Source organism: Marmota marmota, unplaced genomic scaffold (assembly GCF_001458135.2).
Source record: "Marmota marmota marmota unplaced genomic scaffold, marMar, whole genome shotgun sequence".
In the NCBI taxonomy this organism is placed as follows: domain Eukaryota; kingdom Metazoa; phylum Chordata; class Mammalia; order Rodentia; family Sciuridae; genus Marmota; species Marmota marmota.
The window spans coordinates 1,605,675-1,631,010 of NW_025999925.1; the positions used below are offsets into that span (position 1 = coordinate 1,605,675).

Below are 25,336 nucleotides of genomic sequence, written 5' to 3' on the forward strand. Positions count from 1 at the left end.
TAAAGCTTGAGATTGAAAGATTTAATCTGCATAAGTGGCTGCAAACAGCACACAGGATGGATAAATAGAAGCTTTGGTGGTTAGCAGCAGCAGCGGCGGCGGCGGCGGCGGCGGCGGGGCGGGGGCATCACCATCCTGTGCAGAGGAAGGAGACTCAGGAAAGGTAAATCATGTGAACTTTAATCGCTCCGCCAGAAAGAAAAGATCCCACTAGGAAAGAGAGGAGAGCTGGCTGTTTGCTTCAAAGCCTGCAAAATGGGTATAAAAACACTTGCACCCTGAGCAGGGTAACGTTTTTATCAGTCTCTGTTGATATGGGCAGACTCCAGGTACTGGGAGTAAAGGTTGGAATCCTACTTGAGGCTCTCTCTTTGGGAGTCGCTGGGTCCTGGGTCCTAGGTTCTGTCTGGCTCCCCACCAACAAGCCAGTATACTGCCGGCTTTCAGTCAATAACAAATGATGGAGAAAGAAATAAGCCAACTGGGATGGTCTAGCTTGCTGCGAGAGATTCCTTAAGCGCAGGAACAGCAAACACAACTAGCGCTTAACTTTACAGTTAGCATACTTGCAAAAACCCGCTACGAAGGACCCCTGAGACAGATCCTGCCAATTGGTTTAGTAGGGGTGTGCCTTCTTTAATGCAATTATTTAGTGAGCGGGAGTGGGGGCGGATATCGCGCCCTGAGGACTCGCCACCCTCAACCCGGCTTGAGGATAGAGGAAGTCTATTGGGCATGTAGGCACTGATTGAAAAACAACTTTGTAGCTTATTTATTGAGCAAAAGGCTCCACCTTCCCACGCTGCCGATAATACTCTGCCAGGCTGCGTAGGACATTCCTAGTCTTACCCATGAGAACAACGTGCCGACTGCCGCGGCTGGACGATTCCTGCAGTGCCCGGAGCCTCCCGGAGCCTGGCGTTCGCGGGGGAGCCGAGAGTCGCAGATGTGAGTCTGCTTTGTCACCGCCCTCTGAGCGACTTTGGGCAAGTCGCTTAGCTTTCCTGATCTCGGATTTCTTGTCTGCTTAATGCAGGGAAGGAACCAAACCTGGATGACGCTAGGGCAGCGGCAGAGAGCCGGGTGGCTCGGCCTGGGTGCGGCGAGCGCCTGCCGGAGCGGAGCGCGCAGCGGAACTTCTGTCCCAAGCGTGGCGCGGCGCGGCGCGGCGCAGGGACCCCGGAGTGCAGGGCGGGGAACTCCCTCTGCGGGAGCGCAGCGGCGGCGCTCCTCCTTTCTCTACACGTCACGGGGACTGCTCCGCGTTCTCCCATCCCGGGCCGAGGGAAAGCAACTGCCTGGCAGGGCGTGTGGCCGAGGTGGCGACCAAGGCGGAGGTCGCGAGTGGGCCGCCCCAACTCCCACCGGGTTGGCCTCCGCAGCTGCGGGGCCCCTCATTCGGGGCTCCCTGGGTCCCTTGCGTAAGTCGACTTGGCCACGCAGGCAAGAGAGGAACGCCCGGGGTTGGGGGTATCCCGTGGTGGTAGGCGCCGTGCCCCTTTTTCAGCCGCTGGGTGGCCGGGACACCTCGACCCTCTCCTCGCGACTTTCACTTTCCCCGAGGGAAAACTTGGGCGCCAAGTCCTTCTCGGGGATGGGGGTGGGGACGTCTGCCCGGGAGGGCCTCCTCGGGATCCCGGACTGAGCCCCCACTTGGCTTAACGCCAGGAGCCAGAGGGTCCCCAAAGGAAACTGGCGGGCTCGCAGAGTCGCGGGGCAAGCGGGCGACCCCGGTGTACACTTAGACGATGCCGCAACTCCAAGGCTCCGCGCGGCACCCTAGCCCGCGGCAGGACGCTGCAAAGTTCCCTGAGGCCCGCGCTGGGAAAGGGCAGCGGACGCGACTGGGCGCGGAGTAGGTCCTAGGAGACGGCCCGCGGCCGCAGCGCGCAGAGCCGAGCCGCGGGCGCGAGGGTACCGTTTTCCCAGTTCGCCCCGAGGGGTGAGAACACGCTTGTAACCCCGGATTTGCCTTAAGCCAGGATCCCTCTGTTTCGGCCCTTGCGGAGAGAGATCCATACGCGAGGAGCGTGAAGGAGTTGCTCCTGCAGCTTCTCTAAAGCCAAGGGGATTGGGGCGGAGGGGGTTCTCTTAAGTGTTCTTTGCGGGGTAGAGCTGCGGCCCGCGCTTCCCGGGCCGGGCCCTCCGCAAGGACAAGCTTCTGGCTTTTTAAGGTCAAGTTTTCCTGCCGCAGAGCCGGCGGGGATCATCCCCCTTCTAAATGCCGGTGCCTTCCCAGCCGGCTGGGAACCTGCAGAGATCTAAGCGGAGTTGACTTTACCGTCTTTACGTGGGCGGTGCGAGTGGGTGGGTATTGTTTTGTAAATGTTAGGAGCTAAGCTTTCCGGAGTGGAGATGCTGTGGGAAACTAGAAAACATCCTTTTGCTGACTAAACGGAGGGGTGATGTTAGCCCTGGAGCACACCCCCAACCCCTTTTTTCTTACCTTTAGAATTAAAGAGCAACAGACCAGAAGATTAAGGGAGTTGGGGATACTATTAATTCGTTTAGATCTCTCATGTGATTTGGAAGACATAGAAATCACCCTTTTTGATCTTACTTGCATAAAACATGCCCTTATTATTAAGCCATCTTTTAGCATGACATTCTAGAAACACAGTTCATTTTGGCAGCTATGGTTGATAGTGTCTTGAGGAAGAAAAATCTTTGAAAGTGAATTATTGCTAAGAACTGTTCCTATGTTGCACTTTCTAAGGATCCAATTCTGTGTGAACAATGACCAATTAAGATGTTGTTGAATTATCTTTCACTTGTATTAGGAGAGAAGGAATAGCCAAAGAATGGGATTGTGTGGCACCGAATTTTCACTCAGGAAAACTACAAGGAGAGTGTCCTTGAGAGACAAGTTTTTTACTCTTTTCTTTGGAAAGCAAGGTATATAGTGGTTTGCTAAATGTCACATCCGCACCGAGATAGATAGGGGTGAATGACATAATTGGGCAGTAAGTCAGAGGTGGTGCTGGATGGCTGAGGGGAGAGTGGTGAGAGAACCTGATGAAGCCAGGAGAGACCAGGCTGGCATCCGGTAGGGGTGGGGGTGGATGGTGGGTGGAGTCTTAGGACAGTTTCCCGTCTGAAAGTGTTCTAAAGAGATATGAATTCAGAACCCAACTCTGCTGCATGAGGAATGTATTTGAGGAACCCCTAAATAAACAGGGCTGAGTCAGGGTCTGAAAGGGTGAGGTGGAGGCAGGGATGACATAGTGACTAGACTCAAGACCAATTCTGAAATGATTTGGAAACAATTTTATGGAAGGTGTGAGTGTGGGGAGACTCCCTCTAAGCTTGGGTGCTGTTGTTTTCAGAAGCAGGGGGCACTGTTGGAGGAGCAGGTGCCAGGAGAAAAGCCAAGCGTGGTTTTGTTGGGTCTGAGCAGCTTTTCAAGGTTCCTGAATAGCAATGCTTCTCAAGAGGCAGGATGGAGCGGGCCCTGGCTGACTCTCCAAAACTGGTTGTCACCTGTGTCAGGAGTGGTGTTTGAAGCCTGGGGTGGGCAAGAGGGATGCTGACTGAGGACTGGCAGCTGCTCCCAGAGAGGTGAGACAGAGGGATGGCTTTTTTAAGATGAAGGAAACTTACACATATTTAAATGTGAATGGGCTGTAGCAAGTTGGAAGAAGTTGAACATACGGACTATCTGGAACCCTTGCCCCTTGAAGTATTAGGTAAAAAGCAATTTGATTGGGATGATATTTTAATATCAAGCTCACATAACATAAAGTGTCAGTGTCTTACAACATATGAAATATGTTTGAGCAATTTGAATTTTTACCTTCTAGATCATGCAGATTTAATGTTTAAGGGAAACACAGATGGTGTTCACACAACAGAGCTGCAGCATGGGTAGGAGCAAGGCCCCTGGAGCCAGACTTGGCCCTGTCACTCCATAGCTTGTAACCTGGCATAAGTTTCTTGGCCTGTCTGTCTCAGCTTCCAGGTCTCTGAAGTGGCAGACTTGTAAGGACCCCTGAGAGGTATATGCTGTGTACCTCCTTGTGGACAGATAAAAATTGCATAGGTGTCTCATCCATGCACAATATGTGCATCATGCCTGGCACATAGCAAGGTTTCAGTAAGCCCTGGTGCTACTGGCTTCGTTATGATGATGTCATTTCTGTGATGTCATATCTATCATTTCTAGACATAAAATTTCAGACCTGGAGAATTTTGAAACTTGGCCAAGACCATAGAGTCAAGAGTAGCAAGTTAAGACCAGGATCTCTTTGGCCTGACTCACAGGCAGGGGCACCATCCACCTAGCGTGTCAACAAGTGCCAGGTACTGGATCTGGTTCAAGATCAACTATAATAGGAGGATCCAGTCACTGCTCGCCAGAGTGCAGTGGAGCAAAGCAGACATCAGTGGCAACACTTACAGACTACCCAAGCAATTTAGAAATGTGTGTTTGGTATTAATTTGCATTGCTTTGCATGTCATCTTACATATGCATTTCCATATGCTGGTAAATTTCCCCAGTAGGAGCAAAGGCTGAAGTTTCAAGTATAGGAGAGAAAAGAAAATTAACCACGAATCAAATGCAGCTGTTTCACTCTTAATAGCCTCCTGGGAATGGTGGGCTTGGTGCTTTTAGGAAAAGTATTGGATCTGTGTTTACTGTTTTAGAAGATAGGGGAAGCCAGATATCATTTGATAAAAGCAGGTATATCTTAACATGTTGGGGAGCTTGATCTTCCAAACAAAACAGAAAAATACAAGAAAAGTAAAAGATGACCAGAGAAAACTTTCATATAAAAATGCCAGAAAATGAAGCAGAAGCAGAAAAAGAAGGCTTTATGAAGCCAAACTAATAAGAAACACTAAGGGTCAGCAGGTAATGGTTGAATTTCTGCTAAGCAGTATGAAAGTTTAGAACATAACTACAAGTATTTGAGCCTTTAAAACCAATCAATTCTCCCTAATTTGGACTTATTGGGAAATGGGCCATTGTATCTTAGTAAAATCTCATGAATGCAGAATATCCATAACCAAAGAAACAAAGTATGATTCTCTTACTTAGAGCAATGGTTCTTAAAGTGTGGTCCCTGGGCCAGCTAGCTGCAAAGTAGCACCTGAGGACTTATTAGAAATGTAGGTTCTGACCACTCAAATCTGCTGAAAGGAACCTCTGGAGTTGGGACCCAGCAATGTGTGTTTTAATAAGTTCTTTAGCTATTTGGAGCAGCAGTCATGCCTGGTTCTTTTTTTTTTTTTTTCACTTTTTCAGCTGTAACCTTAACTTTTCTTGTGTTGTGATCACCAGCTTCTTGCTGTGCCACTTGACTTCCATGCTTTGCTGATCTGGGAGATGGGAGATGGTTGAACGGAGACTCAAACCCATTGCTCAGCGCATCTGCTCAGAGCAGAGTACAGCAGGGTGGCTGATCCCTTCCCTTCCTTGGTCCAAGTCCTACCTGATGGGAGATGCTTTCTAAGATCCCTTCCTTTCAGCCTTAGCATTCTGCAGCTCTGTAGTCCCCAAGCTGTCCAGGGCCAAGAAGGTTTTGTTTCACTGCCTTTTTCTTCCTTTGGCAGCCTCATACCAAACAAACTGTGACTCATACCGAATGTACAGTCAGCCAAAACACTGAACCATCCTCTACAGATGCTCCTGTGAAGCCACATTTGTCCATCTAGTAGGCGTGCAGTTAATTTTCTGGACCTGGGAGTTTATCTCTTAAATTTCATCTTACTAGATCCAAGTCTGACACAATCTGTTTGGGTTCTATTTCTGTCCAATTCCCATATAAACTGATGTCCTCTTCTCCCTTGGACACTGAGATCCTGGCCAAAGAATTAATGATGATGTGAGTGTCTTTATTAGTAGCCACCTCATACCTAATGAGGCTCAAAACCATGGAAGCTTTTGCAGTCCTATGGGGACAGCACTGGAAGAATAATAGCTGTGTGCACCGGTGCCCGCCTGTAATCCTAGCAGCTTGGGAGGCTGAGGCAGGAGGATCATGAGTTCAAAGCCAGCCTCAACAACTTAGCAAGGCACTAAGCACTCAGTGAGACCCTGACTCTAAATAAAATATTAAAAAGAGGCTGGGGATATGGCTCAGTACGATTCTCTTACTTAGAGCAATGGTTCTTAAAGTGTGGTGATATGGCTGGGGATATGGCTCAGCACCCCTGGGTTCCATCCCCAGTACCAAAAAAAAGAAAGAATAGTCACAGTCCTGGCATCATTCCCATTTGAATTACTGTTGTTCTAAAGTACTCCCTCAGATGGTTTCCCTTTTTAGGCCCTTGTTCTGTAACTTCATTCCTGGTGTCTGTCACAGCACAGCCATCATGAGCATATTGTAAGTGAACTTGGAGATGGCTTCACGATCCCTGTATAAACCATCAGTTTGGAGTTTTATTTATTTATTTATTTTAAAATATTTAATTTTTAGTTGTAGTTGGACACAATACCTTTATTTTATTTATTTATTTTCATGTGGTGCTGAGGATCAAACCCAGGGCCTCGCACATGCTAGGCAAGCACTGTGTCGCTGAGCCACAACCCCAGCCCCTTGGAGTTTTATTTTTGTTTTTGATTTGTTTTGTAGGTGACATAGAGGTGAGTTTCAGCTTATTTATAGTCAGATTTAAAAGAATTCAGAAATCTAGGAAGCAAAAATTGTGCCTTTCTTTGTTTTACCTTAGCAGAAATTGTGCCTTTCTTTGTTTTACCTTCTAGAACTTGACTTTTATGCTAAAGTCTAGATTTAATCAAAAGACTCAAGTTTATCTGATTATTTTTTTAATCTACAATTTTGCTGATACAAAATTTTGCCCTAAGGAGCTGGAGATGTAGCTCAGTTGGTAGAGTGCTTGCTCACTTCACACGCACAAGGCCCTGGGTTCAATCCCCAGCACCACCAAAAAAAAAAAAATAGCCTTTAGAGGAACACAGTGACATAATATAATGACATAAGAGAAGTTTTAAAAGGCAAAAATCAGAACAACTTCATGGGGGCACTGCCTCATCATGGTTCTTATTCAGACCCCACCAGGCCTCCACCACATTAAAATTCTCACCTTAAGCCAAACTTCAGATTCCCCATATCTCAGCTTGTTTTCCTCCTGCAAGACACTACCAGGCCTCTTTTTTGGGGGGAGGGATAGAGCTGTTGTGCTGGTCCTTGAGCATGTTAAGCACATGCTCTACCACTGAGCTACACCCCCCACACACCAAACCTACTTGGATGACATGATCTCCCTTACCATGATAAACCAAACCAACCCCCCCAAAAGTGCCTGTAGATAGTAAAGTTCTCTGTAAACTCGAATCTCCCTTGTAAGGGAGACAGAATTTCCACTTGACCCTCTTAGGGTATTTTGTGTACCTGAGAATTAAGTTGACATAAGAAAGACCAATAGAGAAAAGCATACAAATGTATGAATCTTACATGACAGCAGAACCCTCATAAGGAAGTGAAGATCCAGAGACAGATGAATACTTACATTGTGAATTGGACAAAGAGTAATAAAATGAGACAAGGCCAGGGGCTGAAGCTCAATGTGGACTGGGTGGAGAAGTGACCAGCAAGGTAAGGTGAGTTTAACAGTAGTGCACATTTTCCTGAAAGGGCCTCAACTTTCTGTCCTCCTTGATAGAAATGATACTTGCTCATTTTGTACAGGAATTTCATCTCTTGCTTTTAAAAGAAAAAGTACAAAGCAGATGATCTTGCCCCTCTGCTTTTCAGGGGCCTTAAGTCAATATAGCATTATGTCAGAATGCCATATTTGAGGGCAGCATAGTCTTAACCCCTTCACTCTGTACTTTATGCTCTTTGGTTGCTTTTTATTCTCTCCTGTCATCTCTTGTTGGTTTTCTAGCTTTTGTTTCCTACTCTAGTTAGGGGGAAATAAACACGGTTGTCCCTTTAAGGAAGGGCTTCTGAGTTGTTCTCAGGCCTGTCCAATGAACCTTCAGCCCTGGTGGGTTTGACCTGTTGGCCCATTTCTTCTCTGGTTGTCTACAAGACCCAGCCAGCCAAGGACAGAGCAGCTGGTGCAGACAGCCACTGAGGATGGGCAGTTCTGCTGGGACAAGGAAGAACAACACCTAGCATAGCTCCTGTGCTCACTGAGGTTCCTTTTCCTTCTCCTCCTGTGTCACTGCAGCATATTTGGATATCTGTGTGTTTGCATTGACACCCCCATGTTCCATCTTAGAACATGGGGATGGCTGGCTCTGTGCAGCCCTCAGTAGCATCATCATCAAAAGATGAGACCGAGGGGCTGAGGATGTGGCTCAAGTGGTAGCGTGCTCGCCTAGCATGCGTGAGGCACTGGGTTCGATTCTCAGCACCACATAAAAACAAAATAAAGATATTGTGTCCACCTAAAACTAAAAAATAAATATTAAAAAAAAAGATTAGACCAAAAATGCACTAAGAGAAGGGTAGGGAGATTGTGGAGCTGAAGGATGTGGGACGAAGAAGAGATCCCAAGGAGAGAGGAACATGGAGTCAGCACCACGGCGAGAAGAACACGGAATAAAAGAGATGTTTCCAAGAACAGCTAGTGACTTGTGCTTTCAGAGAACTGTCTCTATATGAACAAATTCAAACAGAACAGAACAACTGGGATTTCTTTGGGTTGTGTTATCAGATCACCTAAGACCTCACTGTTATTTCTCCGTATTCCTCGAGGCAGGAGTTACTAATTGTATTCTCGCTTGAATCTAACACAGTACCTCCCTGGCCCACAATAAAGATTTGCTGGATGGGTGGACAGCCAATAGAAGGGAGACAGAAATAGGATTCATAAGAATATAAAAGGGGCTGGGGTATAGCTCAGTGATAGAGCACTTGCCTGATGTGGGAGGCCCTGGGTTTGATCCACAGCACTGGGAAGGTGGGGGATATATTACTCCAAAGAAGTGAAGGCAGAGATTTGAACAGATATTTGTATATCCACCTTCATAGCAGCATTATTCACAATAGCCAAAAGGTGAAAGCAATACAGGTGTCCACTGGCAGAAATGGATGCCCAAAATGTGGTTTATACATACAATGGAATATTATTCAGTCTTAAAAAGGGAGGGAAATTTTGGCATAGCTACAACACAAACGAGCCTTGAAGACTCATATATTTACTGTAATAAACCAGTCAAACATTGGACAAATACCATGTGACTCCTAGTAAATGAATTCCTAGGATGGTTCAATCCATGCAGGCAGAAAGTGGAATGGTGGCTGCCAAGGGCTAGAGAGGCATGAGCCAATGTTGGACAGGTACAGAAGTTCACTGGAAAAGATGAAAATGTGTGGATGGTTGGTGCTTATAGTTATGGAACATTTGTGCTTAATACCACAGGGTCCTTAACACTTAAAAATGGTTAAAGTAATCACTGCACTCTCCATGCATGTATGGAAATATCACACTGAACCCCATTAACCTATACAATTAATATGCATTAATAAATATTTCTTTAAAAATGGCTAAAGCGGAGCCAGGCACACCTATAAAATCAGCTACTCAAGAAGCTGAAACAAAGATTTCAAGTTTGAGGCGAGCCTAAGCAACTATTGAAACCCTGTCTCAAAACAAGAAATAATAATAAAAGGTGGAGCTCAGTGGTAGAGCTCTTGCCTAATGTGTGAAGCCCTGGGTTCCATCCTGGCACCACAAAAAAAGGCAAAAGTTCAAATGATAAATTTGGTTACATGTTTTATCACCATAATACAAAAAAAGAATACTTTTATGATCAACTAATTTATAAGTTTGGAACAATAAAAGTCATTTTTATAACCAAGAAGTGAAAATATAGATTAGAGAGCAAAGATGGCAATGACTCTAGACTTAGAACTGTGCCATCAAAAATATGTTGCCTGAATCCTGGTACTGAGAGGGACTTTCAAAAGGTTTTAATCTTGTCCACTCCTCATTATCCCCATAATTCCCTCTTAAAAGGCCTGGGGTTGTGGCTCAGCAGTAGAGCGCTCACCTAGCACGTGCGGTGGTTGACCCTGGGTTTGATCCTCAGCACCACAAAAAAAATAAAATAAAATAAATGAATAAAATAAAGATATTATGTCCAATTACAAACAAAAAATAAATATTCAAAAAAAAAAAAACTTTCTACTTTGAAAAAGTTCAAGCCTGCAGACAAGTTGTTTGTCCATCTGATTTCCTCCTCCTCCACCACAAGAAGTACGAAAGTTTTTGATGTGGCTTCAGCCCCAGTCTGCCTGATGGAACTCCATGGCTGTGGCCTCTCGGAGATGGTTTCTGGGTACAGGAGTGGGCGAGGCATGTTGAGCGTGAAGCCTGTGCTGGTTTGCGGAACAGCACCTGGTCCATGATACCCAGCTGGTTCCAATGCCTTTGATCCTGACCATCACGCAGCTCTGTGCTAGTCTGGTTTTTCTGCCAGAACATACCCAGCTCATTAGCTTGTTTAGTCATCCCAGTAACCACGTGAGTTGGTGCCCTGGTTGCTGTCACAGACAGAGACTAACTGGATCCATGGCATCTTGTTAATGGCAGACTTATTAATGTATGCAAAGGCTGAGCAGGAGGGTAAAACAGGAAGGTGAGTGTGTGGTGGTGAGAAGAGGCATGGAGTCAGGAAGAAGGGGTGCAAGGGAACATTCAGGAAATGGCTCAGAACTACTCCAGATTTTGGAGTATGTCTTGGATAGCTATATGATACTGACAACTTGGGAGGAAAAAAAAAAAAAACTAGTCCTAAAGTCTCCCTTACATAAGAAGCTCTCTAGAAGACACCCCACCTGCAAGGTGACCTTTGGAGATGATGTGACCTGGGACCAGAAACTTTACACAGAGGAGGTTTGCCATACCCTGAAGGGGCTTAACTGAGCATGGTGAGCCGACTGCAGTCTTTGCCAACTTCAGAGTTAATTTGGTAAATCTTGCAGACTGCCTTCCTTCAGATGTTTACCTAAAGCCTCCATCTGCCTCCAAATATAAATGGATGAGAAGTTCAGCATATTTGAGGCATATTTTTGCACTTGGCTATATACAGGATTATACTGTTGTACAAGTAGATACTTTAATCTGGTTTAAATTTAATTTTGCTCTTGGGTGTGTGAATGTGGTTAAGCATTACCCTTTCCCTGGGGCCATCTTTCAAAGTGCAAGTTGCCTAAACATAGAAGTGTTCATTTTTCTCATGTAGCAAGAATTCAGAGTGGGTGTTTGCTGCTGCCTATTCAGTGGCTTGAGGATTTGGGGACTGAGATCTCCAACAGTCTTTTGGTCTGAACCTCCTGGTTCCAAGATGGCTGCTACAACTCTCACCATCATGTTAGAGTTCTACCAGAAAAATGAAAGAGGGGGAGGAGGGGACAAAAATAGCATGCTTCCCACTTGAAAATCAAGCTCCTTTTAATAAAAACTATCTCAGATATCCCACATGATATTTCACTGATAGCTCCTCTACAGTGGAAGTTGAGGAAGAAACCTTTCACAGAGACATGCTTCTGCCACCAACAATGTAGCTCTCTTTGTAAAGAGAAAGGGGAGGACAGATGTTGGAGGGTCACTGGTGGTCCACCAGAGTCATACCTGCAGCTCTATTTCTGAACTCTATTTCACTAGTCTGTTCTGGCACTGGCCTGCACTGTTTTAAAGGCACCATCCATTAGAAAATCTGAGGTCTGGTGTTCCTTCTGCTTTCTGTGTAGCTGGTATGTACGCTGGCTGCTTAGTAAGCTAAGCAGTCACTGTGCTTGTTTATTCTGATCCCCTGCCTATTGAGACCCCGTTGTCAAGATGGGAACCACTGCTGGAATGCATCCTTGGAGGAGGTGCCAGATGCAGAGAGAGCTTCCTGCAGGCATTTCTAGATTGGACTTTCGGTAAGACAAAAATCACGGCTTTTGAAATTCCTATTTTTAGCAGAGTATTCCCAAGCAACTACAGATTTTTACTTCTTCTACCCCTTTCAGTTAATTTTGAATTCCTGGGTCTTAATTTTATTGTGTCTATATGCACACAAGTTTCTGAGGGCAGTATACACGTGTTAAACCAAGAAGCACAGACCTTTGGCTGAATGAGGAAGCCAAACCCAGAGTCACTGATCCTGAGGCTTTTTGTTAAGTTTGGAAGCATATTGGAGTCTCCAGCTGCACAGTGAAGTCTCCGCCATATTGGCAGAACCCAAACACAAACAAGCTGATGGGAAATGGAGTGTGTCTAATCCATTCACCAGCAGCTTGGCCTGGCCTCAAGCCATTCCTGACCTTGATACTGTTGATTCACGTTTATTCCTCTGCTGCCTCTGAATGTAGTGTTGAGGACATGAGATATATTACTCTAAAGGCACAGGTAGAAACCAGGTACCCGTGCCTTTTCAGCCGACTGCAGAGCCTTTGAGGAATTAATTTTGGCCAGGACAAAATACAGAGTTGGCCACATAAATGCTTTCACAGGTTTCTTTGGGGGGGGGGGGTTGGGAATCAAGCCCATAGACTCTGGGTAGGGAAAGTTACTTTATGTCTAATATAATAAACATCCATTTTAAAAAACAGATGTATTTTTTAATTCAGTTTTTCTCCTTTATTGGAGAAGAAGCCAAAACATTCTCAACCCACAATTTAAATTTAGAACACATAACATGTATTTTGGTTTTATGTTGTGCCCAAACTAACTGAAATGAGAAGGGTAGAGAAGGAAACCCTAGAAGGAATGAAACCTCTGTTTCATAAAGCTTGAGAAGCAAAGATCTAATCAATAAATTATCTCCTTTTTGATAACCCTTTATGCCTAAAAATGGGTAAACGTTGAATGTAAGCTCTCTTCATCAAGCTAAAATCTGAAAGCATAGGTGAAAGGAAAGTGACCACAACACTCGGAGCAACCAAAAGATCTTTATTGCAGCAGTGCAACAAAGAGAAAGGAAACAAGGAAAGAGAGAGAGAGAAAAGAGAAGAGATGAACAGGGAGAGAGCAAGAGCAAGAGAGAGACAGAGAGCGCGTGTAAGAAAGATAAAGAGCAGGAGAGAGAGAGAGCAAGAGAGAGAGCAAGAGAGAGAGGGAGAAAGGAAAAGCAAGAGAGAAAGCGCAAGAGAGAGAGGGGCCTGGCAGGAGGGAGTTTTTATAGCCCAAATCTAATGGGGCCTCTGGGTCTGCAAGCTGCCTTGTTGGCCCAAGGGGGGGTTAAGTGTTCAGCCTTAAGCAGGGTTGAATGTTCAGACTTGAGGCAAACAGGTGATAAAGGACCAGATAGAGGGGGGTTTGAGTGCGTGGGCTATCTTGCATCCAACATCTGTTCAGCCTGCCCAGCAGACAACAGAGTTCAGCCTGCTCTGCACCCAACAATAGGTATTTTTGAAATCTACCCTTCTTATTAAAAAAAAAAAAATCTCTATAGAGAAAAATTCAATGTTTTGCTCCACAATGAAGGTCACAAATTATTACAAAGTAAAAATGTTTCATTGGTTTCATTATCTCATTTTAGACTTCCGGCTAAAAGCCCTGACGGATAGTACGTTTTGTGTATTGGAATTGCTGCCAAATCCTTACTACTGCTTTGCTGGTTACAGGGTTCTTAGCTGTCCATGTGGCTTTGCCAGCTAAGATACACTAGCAGCTTTTGATGTTTGCCCTGTGGACAGATGAGATAGAGCCCAGAATCAAGTCGTTCTCTTCTAACCGGTGTGACTGTAAAAAGGCAATTGAACTTGGCACTTTCTTGCTAGGCTTTCGCAGCCTAGATTTCTTACAACCATGAGGGACCAACAGCTGGTCAACATGTCCTGATGTGGGTTGCTCATATCCCATGTAAACCTACACTCTGTGACTCTCCTCCAACCTGAGAGGTTCCAGTGAAGTTACAAGCAGGAAGCATTATAATCTAAAGAGGCAGGTAACAGTGACTTTCAGAACCACTATTCTTATCAAAGCCTCTGTTTCACAGTCTTGCAGATGAAGTAGTCCTTTATCCAAGGAAGGTCATGACCGTAGTCTTGGTTCTTGCAAACTGAAGCAAACTGCCTAAACAGAAAGCTATCAAATGAGACATGTTGTACAGGGACCTCAGACAGAGGCCCCCTTGGATGAGAGCCAGCCGGGAAAGTTTTACAGGACCTCTGATTTTTGGCAATGGAAGACTGCAAAAGCCCTGATGGGAAGTATGTTTTATATATTTGCATTGTTGCAAAATCCTTGCTACTGCTTTGCTGGTTATAGGGTCATTAAGATAACAGCAAACAGGGATCCACAATGAGCCATTACAGTTTTGCCACATCTGTAGAATTCCCCCCAAAAGATGTTGAACTTGGGGAGAAGCTCATAGCTTCTGCAATGCAGTGTTACAAACGCTCTTTAAGCTCTGCATAGAATGGGTTATCATTTAAAATTCTTTTGTTATAAGTCTTCCAAAAAATATTGAACATACTGGGGGAAAAAAACCACAACTCATGGTTAACTAGAAAACTATCTTCGTGACTCTCAAAATCCAAGACAGGTATATCTACATCATTCTGAAAATCCAATGAACAATTTTGAAACTTCAGTAAAAACCTTTGACAAAAAGGAATGTTGTCAAATAGTGAAAAACAATAATTAGAAGGTCAGCATAGAGGAATAATAAATGTTTTCGAAAAATAAAATGAACAACATGTTGACTCCTTTTTAGTTTTTCCGAGAAAACTTTCCTCTCACAGAGGTTTTCATACCTACTTAGTAGACAAATTTGTGGACCAAAATTGTCTTTTTTTCCTAAGTTCTTCACATGCACTGTATCATAGGACCTCTGTAATAGCACTATTAGATTGAAAAGCCATTCTCCCATTTCACACATGGGAATTAAAGACTTGCCCAAGATTAATGGTTTGCTGGGGTCGCTTGAGGAGTTTTGGATGGTAGAGCCCGGACTAGAATTCAGGTCTTCATTTGTTCCAGTGAGGAACTAACCCTGTGCCAGAATAGATAATGAGGTTGGAGTAGTGAGCAAGGCCTTCAAGGAACTTACGTGCCTGCGTGGCAATGGATAATAAAGAAGTAAAAATATGTCAAGTGCTTAGAAGAAAACCAGGAGTATGATAGACAGGAGAGTGATTTGGGTAGAGTGATCATCAGAGAGGACCTAAGGAAGACATTTCTCCTGAAACTTGAAGGTCCAGGGGGAACTGGTCTAGACTTGGGAACAGCAAGTGCAAAGATCCTGAGGCAAGGAAGAAGCTGATGTCCCAGGAACTCTTATAGGACTGGTGTTACCAAGAGCTTAAGAAAGAAAAAGAGTAGAATAAGATGAACTGGGGAGAAAGGCAAGCATGGGAGCTGCTGGGCTTTATGGTCATGGAAGGGATTTCCAATTTTATTTTACATGAAGTGAAATCTCAGTGAAGTGTTTTATGCATAGGAAGTGGGTCTAGGGAGAGGGGTTGTTCTAACGTATGAATTTTAAAAATCATTTTGGCTACAGTACAGAGAATGGAAAATGAGGGAGGACAGTTGGGAGATTGTTTTATACCCAGGCAAGGGTTGATGCTGGTTTGGATTAGGGTGGTTCCCACAGAGTAAAAAGAAGTGAGCGGATCTGAAGTACATTTTGGATGTAGAACCAAGAAGGTTCTACTACTGCCAAGGCATTGAAGAGGTGGTCTCAAGCTGCATTTAATAGTGAAGGCTCTGAAATTGGACCACAGTTGGAAATCTTGACCCCTAGCTATATGACCTAAGGTAAGTTATGTATCTCTATGACTCTGTTTCTCAATCTAAAAAAAAAATGAGGGAAATGATAGTATCTACCTAAGGAAAAGAATACGTCAGTCAGTGTAAATAATACTAACACTCAGCATAACCATTGTGAAAGGACAGGTATGTGTCCCCACACCAGCAATACAAAGACTTCTGTTGGCTTTGGTCAGAGTGGTCTTGTTGAAGGGGAGCAGGGAAGTAGGCTGGACCGAATGCCACCATAAGGAGCCTGGATAGGAGGGGTTAGGGATCCTTCCTTCTTCTGCTTGGTGGAGAGCAGTTAGACATACTGCTATGATCTAAAATTTATATGTTGAAACTTAATTGCCCATGTGATGATATTAAGAAGTGGAGCCCTTAGGAGATGATTAAGCATGAAGGGTGGAGCCAGTATGAATGGAATTAGTAACCTTATAGAAGAGGTATGAAGGAGCAGTTCACCCTGCTATCATTTTTCCCTTCTGCCTTCCACCATGTAAGGGCATAGCAACAAGGTGCCATCTTGGAGGCAGAGAGTGAGCCTTCATCAGACACGGATCTGAAACTTGATCTTGGACTTCTCAGCCTCTTGCACTGTGAGAAATAAATTACTATTATTTATAAATTACCCAATCTAAGTATTTTGTTCTAATAGTAGGAGTAGACTAAGACACACATTTAAGGGGGCCATATGTTCCCAGATCCCAGGAATGAAATGGGGTTAAATGAGGGTAGGCACTTTTGAAGGGAGAATTTGCTTAAAACTCCTTTTTTTTAGATTTTACTTCTAGACTTCTCCAGGCATTGTGGGTTTGTTAATTAAAGTTTTTGGTGAAGACTTAGAAAAGTGAATTCTATTATTTTTTTTTCCCCCATTGAAAAGTATGTTGCCTCTTTTAGACATTACGTACTCTCTAATAATTCACAGACCCAGTTTAGGGTAGGGCTCATTCACAGTAGAGTGTGAAATAGAAGGAGCAGGGCAGTGCCTATATAGGAAGACTGTCATTGAAAAGCAAACCAAAAGGGGAAAGGGGTGTTTTTATTACAAGCAGCCTGGAAATAGTGTTCTCCACAGTGTCGGTGCCAGACAACGGGTCACTGCTGAGCTTTATTTTCTTCTGCAGACTTTTCTGACTTCCTGATTTTTTTTTTAATGGAAGTGTTTACTTTTATAAAAAGTGTTTACTTTTATAAAAAGGCAAACCTTTTTCTCTTGTAGAAATTGTAGAAAGTATTAGGCAGTGCCCCAAGTAAGCACTGTTTATTGGGTGATTCTACATCATAATGATATTAAATTAGTATGGAAGCTGGGATGGAGGTAGTCAGGTACTACTCCTAAAATATTGAATTTATATTGAGACTTTTGGGGGAAATAGGAGGTAGACTGACAGATAGCAAGGGCTGGGGCTAGGGCTGGGCTCAGTGGGAGAGCTCTTGCCTTACATGCATGAGGCTCTGGGTTCCATCCCCAGCACAGCAAAGAAAAAAGTGTGAGGGTACCACTGAGCACAATGGCACATGCCTGTAATCCCAGTGGCTCAGGAGGCTGAGGCAGGAGGATCACAAGTTCAAAGCCAGCCTCAGCAATAGCAAGGTGCTAAACAACTCTGTGAGACCCTGTTTCTAAATAAAATAAAAAATAGGGCTGGGGATGTGGCTCAGTGGTTGAGTGTCCCCTGAGTTCAATCCCCAATATGGAAAAAAAAAAGTGTGAGGGTTGGGGGAAATGATAAGCCACGGGTCTGGACAGGATTTGCGAGGATGTATTTGCCATCAATGAGTAGGAGTAGCAGGGCAGTCTGGAGAGTGAGCTGGCGGGAGGACGAGGGCGCATTTACCAGGCAGTCATGGTCTGGATCTGTGCTGGAGCACTTTGCAGGCATTCCCTCCTTTAACACAGTTGTTTTACCTGTGGGGACAGATGTGCAAAGGCTGAGGGGATATGTCTGAGGTCCAGGTGCTAGGTAGGCCGTCCCTGAGCTGAATTGCAGGGCTTCCAAGGGCAAGCTAAGCCCTTGCCCCTTGGCCAGGACGTGTCATGGTGGGATGGTGTGTGGCCTCCTCTTTTGCTTGGCACCTGAGCAAGGTCTCAGCTCTGAGCAGCTTTGTCCTTCCTTTATCACCTCTTACTTTGATCCAAAGAGTGAAAGGCAGTCATTTTTTAACATTGCATAAAATTGTCTCGTGAATTCTTTTCTTTAAAACATAAGTTCAGCGGGTCCTGTGTACTGTATTGGAAAAGCCCCAAGACTGGAGACAGGCAAGCTGGGCTTGGGGGAAGTGAAGGGCCTCTTGGAAACACTGAGCCTCAGTCCTCTGGTGGCTGGGAATTAGTCTAATTCTCACTGTGGGACGCAAAATGAGCCCTCAGAGAGGTTAACTAGTTCAGTCAAAGATTTAACTACCAAGTGCCCCTCCAGGCACTGAAGCCCAGGTCTGGGGCATCCTGAAGCCCAGCTACCTTCTTCTCTCTCTCCCCAGGGTCCTGACCTGCCTGAGTCACTGTGTGCAATTCTTGGTTCCTAAACGGAGTCACGCTCAGAACTTCTCTCCTCAGTCTCCTTCCACAGTTCTTGATTTATCATTCCTTCTCCTCTTGGAGAGGAAGCCTCCTACTCCTTTACAGCCTGGGCTTTAAAGTGGCCAGCTTAAGAGTTTTTTGGAAAGCTGCAGATGACTGTAGCCATTTGGCCTGGATGCGGTGACTCATACTTAGTGCACTTAACCGTGGTGGATCTGTTTTCCTGCTGCTTCCTTAGAGGCTCCAATAGTGCCTGGGAGAGCTGGGGAGAAGCTGGTTTGAGGAAATGCTTCATGTAACATTCTTGTCGGGAACTTAGTGAGGAGTGTTTTTTATTGAATTGTTATGGAACTTCTTCCACCTGAACTATAGTCATTAAACCTTGCCAAGAAACCTTATTTCATTGTCACTAGGAACTTGTACCTATGTGGTGAGAAACTCCGCAGGTCACTCTTCCTTGTCTGCCTGGATAGGTGGGAGGGGAAATATCCCTTCTCCATGGGAAGTTATTTGCAATATAACTCTAAGAGTATTCCTTGCCAACAAAACACTTGCCTGCTTCCTGCCCTTAAGAGGAAAAGAGCCAGTCCCAAGGTGTTTGAAGAAGATGGCACTGCTAACCTGGTCTCCTAGGAAACCTGTGGCCAGCTTGAGGTCAGCCTTGGCCCCACCCACTCTGGTCAGACCTAGGTCAGGCCACAGGAGCTCCTACCATTCTACTCTGGAGGCCTCTGGAGTTCCTGTGACAGGTGGCCGGAAAGGGGGTGGGGCTGCTGATGGGCAGGTATCAGTCGTACCCACCTTCACCCTAGCAACTGGAGACCTCGAGGCCATGCTGCTTCCTGCTTTTTCCTGAAGAGCTCACTGGGAGGGACGGAGGGTGTTAAGCAGAAGCCCTTGGGGGTGGGAGAGCCAAGCTGAGGTTGGGGACCTTGGTTTTTTCTCTTACCTCCTGCTATGCGGGTCCTCTTGATTGGTGAGTTAGTGCCTCTCATACCCGTGATGACTTCTTAACCACCTGGGAAGAGGCCAAGTACCACTTCAAGATTTGACAGAAACTCTTTCATTCTAAAGGGCATTGTACCTCCATGTTTTTACTTCTTACTTGGGGAAGGAATGCTTTTATCTTAAAGGACTTTCTAGCCATGGTAAGCAGACAAAATGGTTTTATTTTGACTTGGGAGGGTAACATTGGAGGACAGCTCATTTAAAGAATTTCAAAGTCTGACCCAAAGGCTGACAAAATTTTCCCTTAGAGAGGCCTTTGTGAAAGTAGTTTAGAAAGCCAGGAGCCTGGGCTGTCCCTGTACCCTCCCCCTCTTGGAAATTCACTGTAGTCCCCTGCCTGGGAAAGCTCAGAGTTGACAGAGCTGGTTGGGACAGGATCCTGATAGCACCTCCCAACCCCTTTCCAGAGTTCCCTGCCACCTTCCCTCTCCCGGGCAGGCAGTCCTGTCCTGAGATGCCCTCTTTATTTTTGGAGGTCTAATCAGGATCTGAAAGTTGAACTAAGATAAATGTTCCTTTTGGCCTCAGGTGAATTGTTTGCATCTCTGAGGACCTCTTCATACATCTGGTTCTCTAGACCTCTGTCCAAAGAAGAGCAATTCCTCCACAAATATGCTAAGGCAGAAATGCAGAATATATAAAGACATAGTGCAGTTGGCTCTCCATATTTGTGGTTCCCTCATATTCAACCAAACCTGGGTCAAAAATATTTGGAAAAGAAAACTCTAGAAAGTTTTATAAAGCAAAACTTGAATTTGTGGTCCACCCAGTGCTATGACTGATTCACATGAATGGAGTGATGCATAGGGATTGTGAGAGGTGTTATAAGCAATCTAGAGATAATTTTTAAAAATTAAGGGGAAAAAGTAGACAGGAGATTATGGATCTGTTATATGCAAATGTGGTGGCTTTTCCTACCAGGGACTTGAGCACTTGAGGATTTTGATAGCCATAAGGTCCTGAAACCAATCCCCCAGAAGGCTAAGGAGTTTATCTTCCAATCTCTTTGGTAACCAACATCTCTCAAATTAGGTATAGTTCACACAGAATTTCAGAAAAATACCACCACTGTACACGTTTCCATTTCCTGATTTCTGTATTCTTTTAAGGGCAAGAATCTTGTTTTATTATCTTTGGGTCCAGCATTCTGCCAGGCATGTGGTAGCTACCTGTTTAAGTCAGCTTTTTCGCTGCTGTGACTGAAAGACCTGACCAGAACAATTGTAGAGGAGGAAAGGTTTATTTAGGGGCTCATGGTTTCAGAGGTCTCAGTCCATAGATAGCAGGCTTCATTCCTAGGAGCTTGAAGTGAGGCAGAACATCATGGTGGAAGAGTGTGGTGGAAGGAAGATGCTCACATGATAATCAGAAAGCAGAGAGGAGTGACTCCACTTGCCAGACACAAATATATATCCCAGAGGCACGCCCCCATGATACACATCCTCCAGCTATATCCTACCTGTCTTCAGTTATCACTCAGTTAACTCCTTCAGGGGGTTAATCCACTGATTGGGTTAAGGCTCTCATAATCCAATCATTTCTCTCTGAAACTTCTTGCATTGTCTCACACAGGAGCTTTTGGGGGACACCTCACATCCAAACCATAACAGCACCCAATAAATCTTGGATAAACTGAATTCTCTTAATTCTTAATATTAATTAATATCTACTGTTCCTTTTTCCTCTTACAGAATGAAGATATTCAAATGTTGTTTTAAATACACCGTACAACAGAAAGTTTTCATCCTGTTTTTAACCCTATGGCTGTTCTCCTTATTAAAGCTTCTAAATGTGAGAAGACTCCTCTTCCCTCAAAGAGGCATTTACTTAGTTGAGTACTCCTTAAGTACTTCACCTTTTGTAAGGAATAGATACACCCATGTTAAGGATGAAATCAGGTATGAAGTCAACTGTTCAGGTATCTATGAACAGGAGCCTTTGGAAATTGGCAAGAGTCTGGAAATAAGAAGGCAAGACATCATCGACTTGGAGGATGATGATGTTGTGGCATTGACCAGCGACTGTGACATCTATCAGACTCTGAGAAGGTACCATCAGAAGCTAGTTTCAAAGGAGGAGAAGGGCTTCCCAATAGCTTATTCTTTGGTTGTCCACAAAGATGCAATTATGGTTGAAAGGCTTATCCATGCTATATATAATCAGCATAATATTTACTGCATCCATTATGACCTTAAGTCAACTAACACCTTCAAAGTAGCCATGAACAATTTAGCTAAGTGCTTCTCCAATATTTTCATTGCTTCCAAATTAGAGGCTGTGGAATATGCCCACATTTCCAGACTCCAAGCCGACTTAAACTGCTTATCAGACCTTCTCAAGTCTTCGGTTCAATGGAAATATGTCATCAACTTGTGTGGGCAAGATTTTCCCCTGAAGTCAAATTTCGAATTAGTGTCAGAGTTGAAGAAACTCAATGGAGCCAATATGTTAGAGACGGTGAAACCCCCTAACAGTAAAATGGGAAGATTCATGTATCACCATGAGCTCCGTCAGGTGCCTTATGAATATGTGAAGCTACCAATAAGGACGAACATCTCCAAGGAAGCACCCCCTCATAACATTGAGATATTTGTTGGCAGTGCCTATTTTGTTTTAAGTCAAGCATTTGTTAAATATATTTTCAACAACTCCCTCATTAAAGACTTTTTTGCCTGGTCTAAAGATACCTATTCTCCTGATGAGCACTTTTGGGCTACCTTAATTCGGCTACCAGGGATACCTGGAGAGATTTCCAGATCAGCCCAGGATGTGTCTGACCTGCAGAGCAAGACCCGCCTTGTTAAGTGGAATTATTATGAAGGGTTTTTCTATCCCAGTTGTACTGGCTCCCACCTTCGCAGTGTGTGTATTTATGGAGCTGCAGAATTAAGGTGGCTTATAAAAGATGGACATTGGTTTGCTAATAAGTTTGATTCTAAGGTGGACCCTGTCTTGATTAAATGCTTGGCAGAAAAGCTTGAAGAACAACAGAGGGAAGGGATGACTTTGTCTTCAGAAAAGTTATTTATGGATAAAAAGCCCACAATCATATCAACATAGTAAAACCAAGATAAGAGGAGTTATTGGAGTTAATATGGAGTGATATACCATGCCAAGCCCAACGACATTGGAACTTAATCTTATCAGAGTTTGAAAGTCACCTAAAGTTCCATGCACTATAAGGAAAGCCACCTAGACTTTGATCACATGAGTTGAAGTTGATTTTTTTTAATGTTTGTTTTTGCTTGTAATCTCACTGAGCTAAATCAGAGAGCTTAAGCATTCAGACAGTCATCAAATATTTACTGAGCACCCAACTCTGCATCAGGTACATTTTTTTAGAAAACATTAAGGAATTAAATCCAAGTTGTAATGAGTTGCACAATGCCCTCAGGAAGCAATGGCCTACTCTCATCTCACGGCAACCTCAGTATCTTCATGTTCTCCCATAACAAGGATTCCACTGAAGAAGCTGCTGGAGTATGTGACAATCACATAAACCACCCATTTCAGGAGAGTGTATAAGCACAGTGACCAGCATCTGTTTGTCTCTTAGTTCAGATCCCTAAATGTTTCTTAACCATTCGAATATTAGGAGGAGAGATTCCACTACCTCAGAGACACTCAAAGAATCGTCTGATTGCTTGCTTGCCAAAGCATAATTTACCTTTTGGTGCCTCATGCGTTTAATTCAGGGCTGAGGGGACTCTGTTGGTCTGACATTTTTAGAGTATGAATGCCAGAGAAGAGGGTGGGGTGGGAGGTAGGGGGAACTGGGTCAGGTGGTGCCTGAAGAGGAACCAAAAAAAAGGGTTATTCAACTTTTGTATCATGTTACACAATGGCGTCATGAATGACTTCCTTTCCAGTTCAACTGTTTCTCCAAACACATTTGCTGATGAAAAAATAAGAACTGATTAACAGTTCAAAGTGTCACACACCAGGACCTTAAACCTACATCTTCCACTTCCTAGGTTATCATGATAGGTAAGCTCCTTTACAATGGAATGCTTCCAATGGAATTTGTACAATTTTGTTTAATGGAACTCTCAAATCACTACATTTTTCTTGAAAACATTAACATGGAATATGACAGTTTTCTAAATTAACTATTATGGTCATTTAGAATTTTTTTCTTCAACTGTTAAAGTAGAATGATAATGAAATTTAAAAATTATAAAAGCTCTAAGTTCATTTCAGTTTTCCTCTGAACTTAGATCCAAAGCAAAAAAAAAAAAAAAAAGCTAATTTTCCTAAGGACAGGAATATTTATTAATGCTGTTTTGTGAAGCCCACATCTGACAGAACTACTGTATAGATATAGTAATTGTAAGTGCTGGAACAGGGTCCTGAGACCAGGCTGTAACATTTTCACCTGTCTCTTGGAAAACTGTGAACCCAGGTAAAAATTTTTTTTTAATTTTTATGTTTTGATGTCAGCCCCACTAACAAAGATGTATTGTTAGTTGAATCCAAAATAAGAATGTTTAGGAAATTGAAGTGTTAAATTTTTTTTTAGATTTCCAAATTCTACATGTAAAATGCACTTAAAAAGTTCGTAACACTAACTGCCAAGTGGCATCATTTGTCTCTCCCTTTCTATTTTTTCTTTAATGCATTTTTCTACTGTGTGTTTATGTGTGTGAGACTTTCAGATTGCTTTATTCTTCAGAAAACAACCATTACCAAGCCCCTACTCTTAAAAATCTCTTACCGTTTTAGAGAGCTAAGTTCTGCAGAGGACCTGCACCAGTCAGTTAGTGGGCGAGACCCTGGACAAGAGGAGTCACTATGATCTCCCTGAGCCTCAGTCCTCCTGGTGTTTGCATTGAGCACTTGGACATTTCTCCGGGCTTCCTCACAAGGCCTTTGCGAGAATCAACTGAAATAGTATCTGAAGTGGTTTGAAAATGGGGACGAATTTTGAAGTATCAGAGAGTGCTAATAGTGTAAAGCAAACCATAGGTCCAACCTCATTGGGAGATCTGAACATTTACCTTTTCTGAAAAAATCTTTGAAATATAAAAAAAGGAGGCCATCATTGCAGGGACAGCTTCTGTCATCAAATCCAGAGCTGTGAAAAGCCTTGTCACCATGTTTGAGAGTTCTGGTGAAGACAATAGGATTAGCAAATTGGTCCAGTGGCATAGATTGGACGAAGAGGTAGAAATATTTTTCCTACCATCCAGGATTAAATATATGAGGCCCTGTTGAGATCTTGGTTTTTATGCCTGTGATCATCAAAATAGGTACAAATGCTGACAAATCCATGTCAACCTCGTAGGCCAGTGTCCTGCCCTATTCCCTGTTTTTTGGGAAATGTCCCAAGTGGCTCATCACTCTAAGGCTGTATTCTAAAGGACCGTGGAAAGATGAGGAGGCAGTGCCTTCTTTTCCCTTTGACACATTTCTCTGGACTTGGTTCCTAACGTTTCAGGGAGCTTGTGGCCTCACACTCTTGCCTTGGGGATCCTGCAGATTCCTTGTATGCCTTCCAACCTGATTCTTCCCTAAAACCTCTGGGTATGCTTCTCTTCCTGGTCTGGGAATGTTCTGCAGCCTGCGTTTTATAATTATTCTTTGTAAAGTATTTATTGACTCTAGACTCTTAAGTTACTTAGAGATGAGACTAAGAACTTGGAGTCGTAAATTATAGGTGGGTATTAGATAATATTAATAATGAAAAAGCTACCGAAATATATCTATATTATGTGAATAATCTACTGTAATATGTGTACTTCAAAACCAGTGTTGCTGCTATTTTAAATGTTTTACTTATTTTAAATGAAAAAAAAATATATATATATATATTTATATTATATTATATATATATTTATATATATATATATATATATATATATATATATAAAAATTTTGAAGATTTCTCTTGCCTTCCAGAATGTAAAGATATACTTACCTATTCATTTTTTGACATAGCTCATGGGGAATAAAAATGACAATCTGTTTAGGGAATATAAAGTGATTGTATCCTTATGTATGTTACAACTGCTTTTTTGTGTGTGTATGATGAAATAAGAGTTTTGATTTTTAAATTTTTTTTTATAAATTGGTCTCTAAATTTCCTTTGTTGTTGTTGTTTGCCATTTTAGAAATAAATTTCCCATTGTATAAGTTTTA

The 25,336-nt window shown here is 43.6% G+C and overlaps 1 protein-coding gene and 1 long non-coding RNA gene across 3 annotated transcripts; one reads left to right on the forward strand and one right to left on the reverse strand.

The window, feature by feature from the left end:
• Positions 1 to 1,043, reverse strand: LOC125615804. The gene is made up of 2 exons (XR_007346394.1): positions 850 to 1,043; positions 1 to 248 (listed from the first exon to the last, which is right to left on the reverse strand). It is a non-coding gene; the product is annotated as an uncharacterized LOC125615804 (long non-coding RNA).
• Gcnt4 (glucosaminyl (N-acetyl) transferase 4) lies at positions 733 to 25,015 on the forward strand. 2 transcript variants are annotated; one of them, XM_015497787.2, is made up of 3 exons: positions 733 to 948; positions 1,037 to 1,421; positions 20,890 to 25,014. In XM_015497787.2, the coding sequence occupies exons 1-3, from the start codon at positions 852 to 854 to the stop codon at positions 22,256 to 22,258; spliced, it is 1,851 nt and encodes a 616-aa protein (XP_015353273.2). In that variant the 5' UTR covers positions 733 to 851; the 3' UTR covers positions 22,259 to 25,014. The 2 variants fall into 2 exon arrangements, with proteins under 2 accessions (XP_015353273.2, XP_048656090.1); XM_048800133.1 differs by lacking the exon at positions 1,037 to 1,421 and having other exon boundaries at positions 859 to 948; positions 20,890 to 25,015.
• The last annotated feature ends 321 nt before the right edge of the window (positions 25,016 to 25,336 follow it).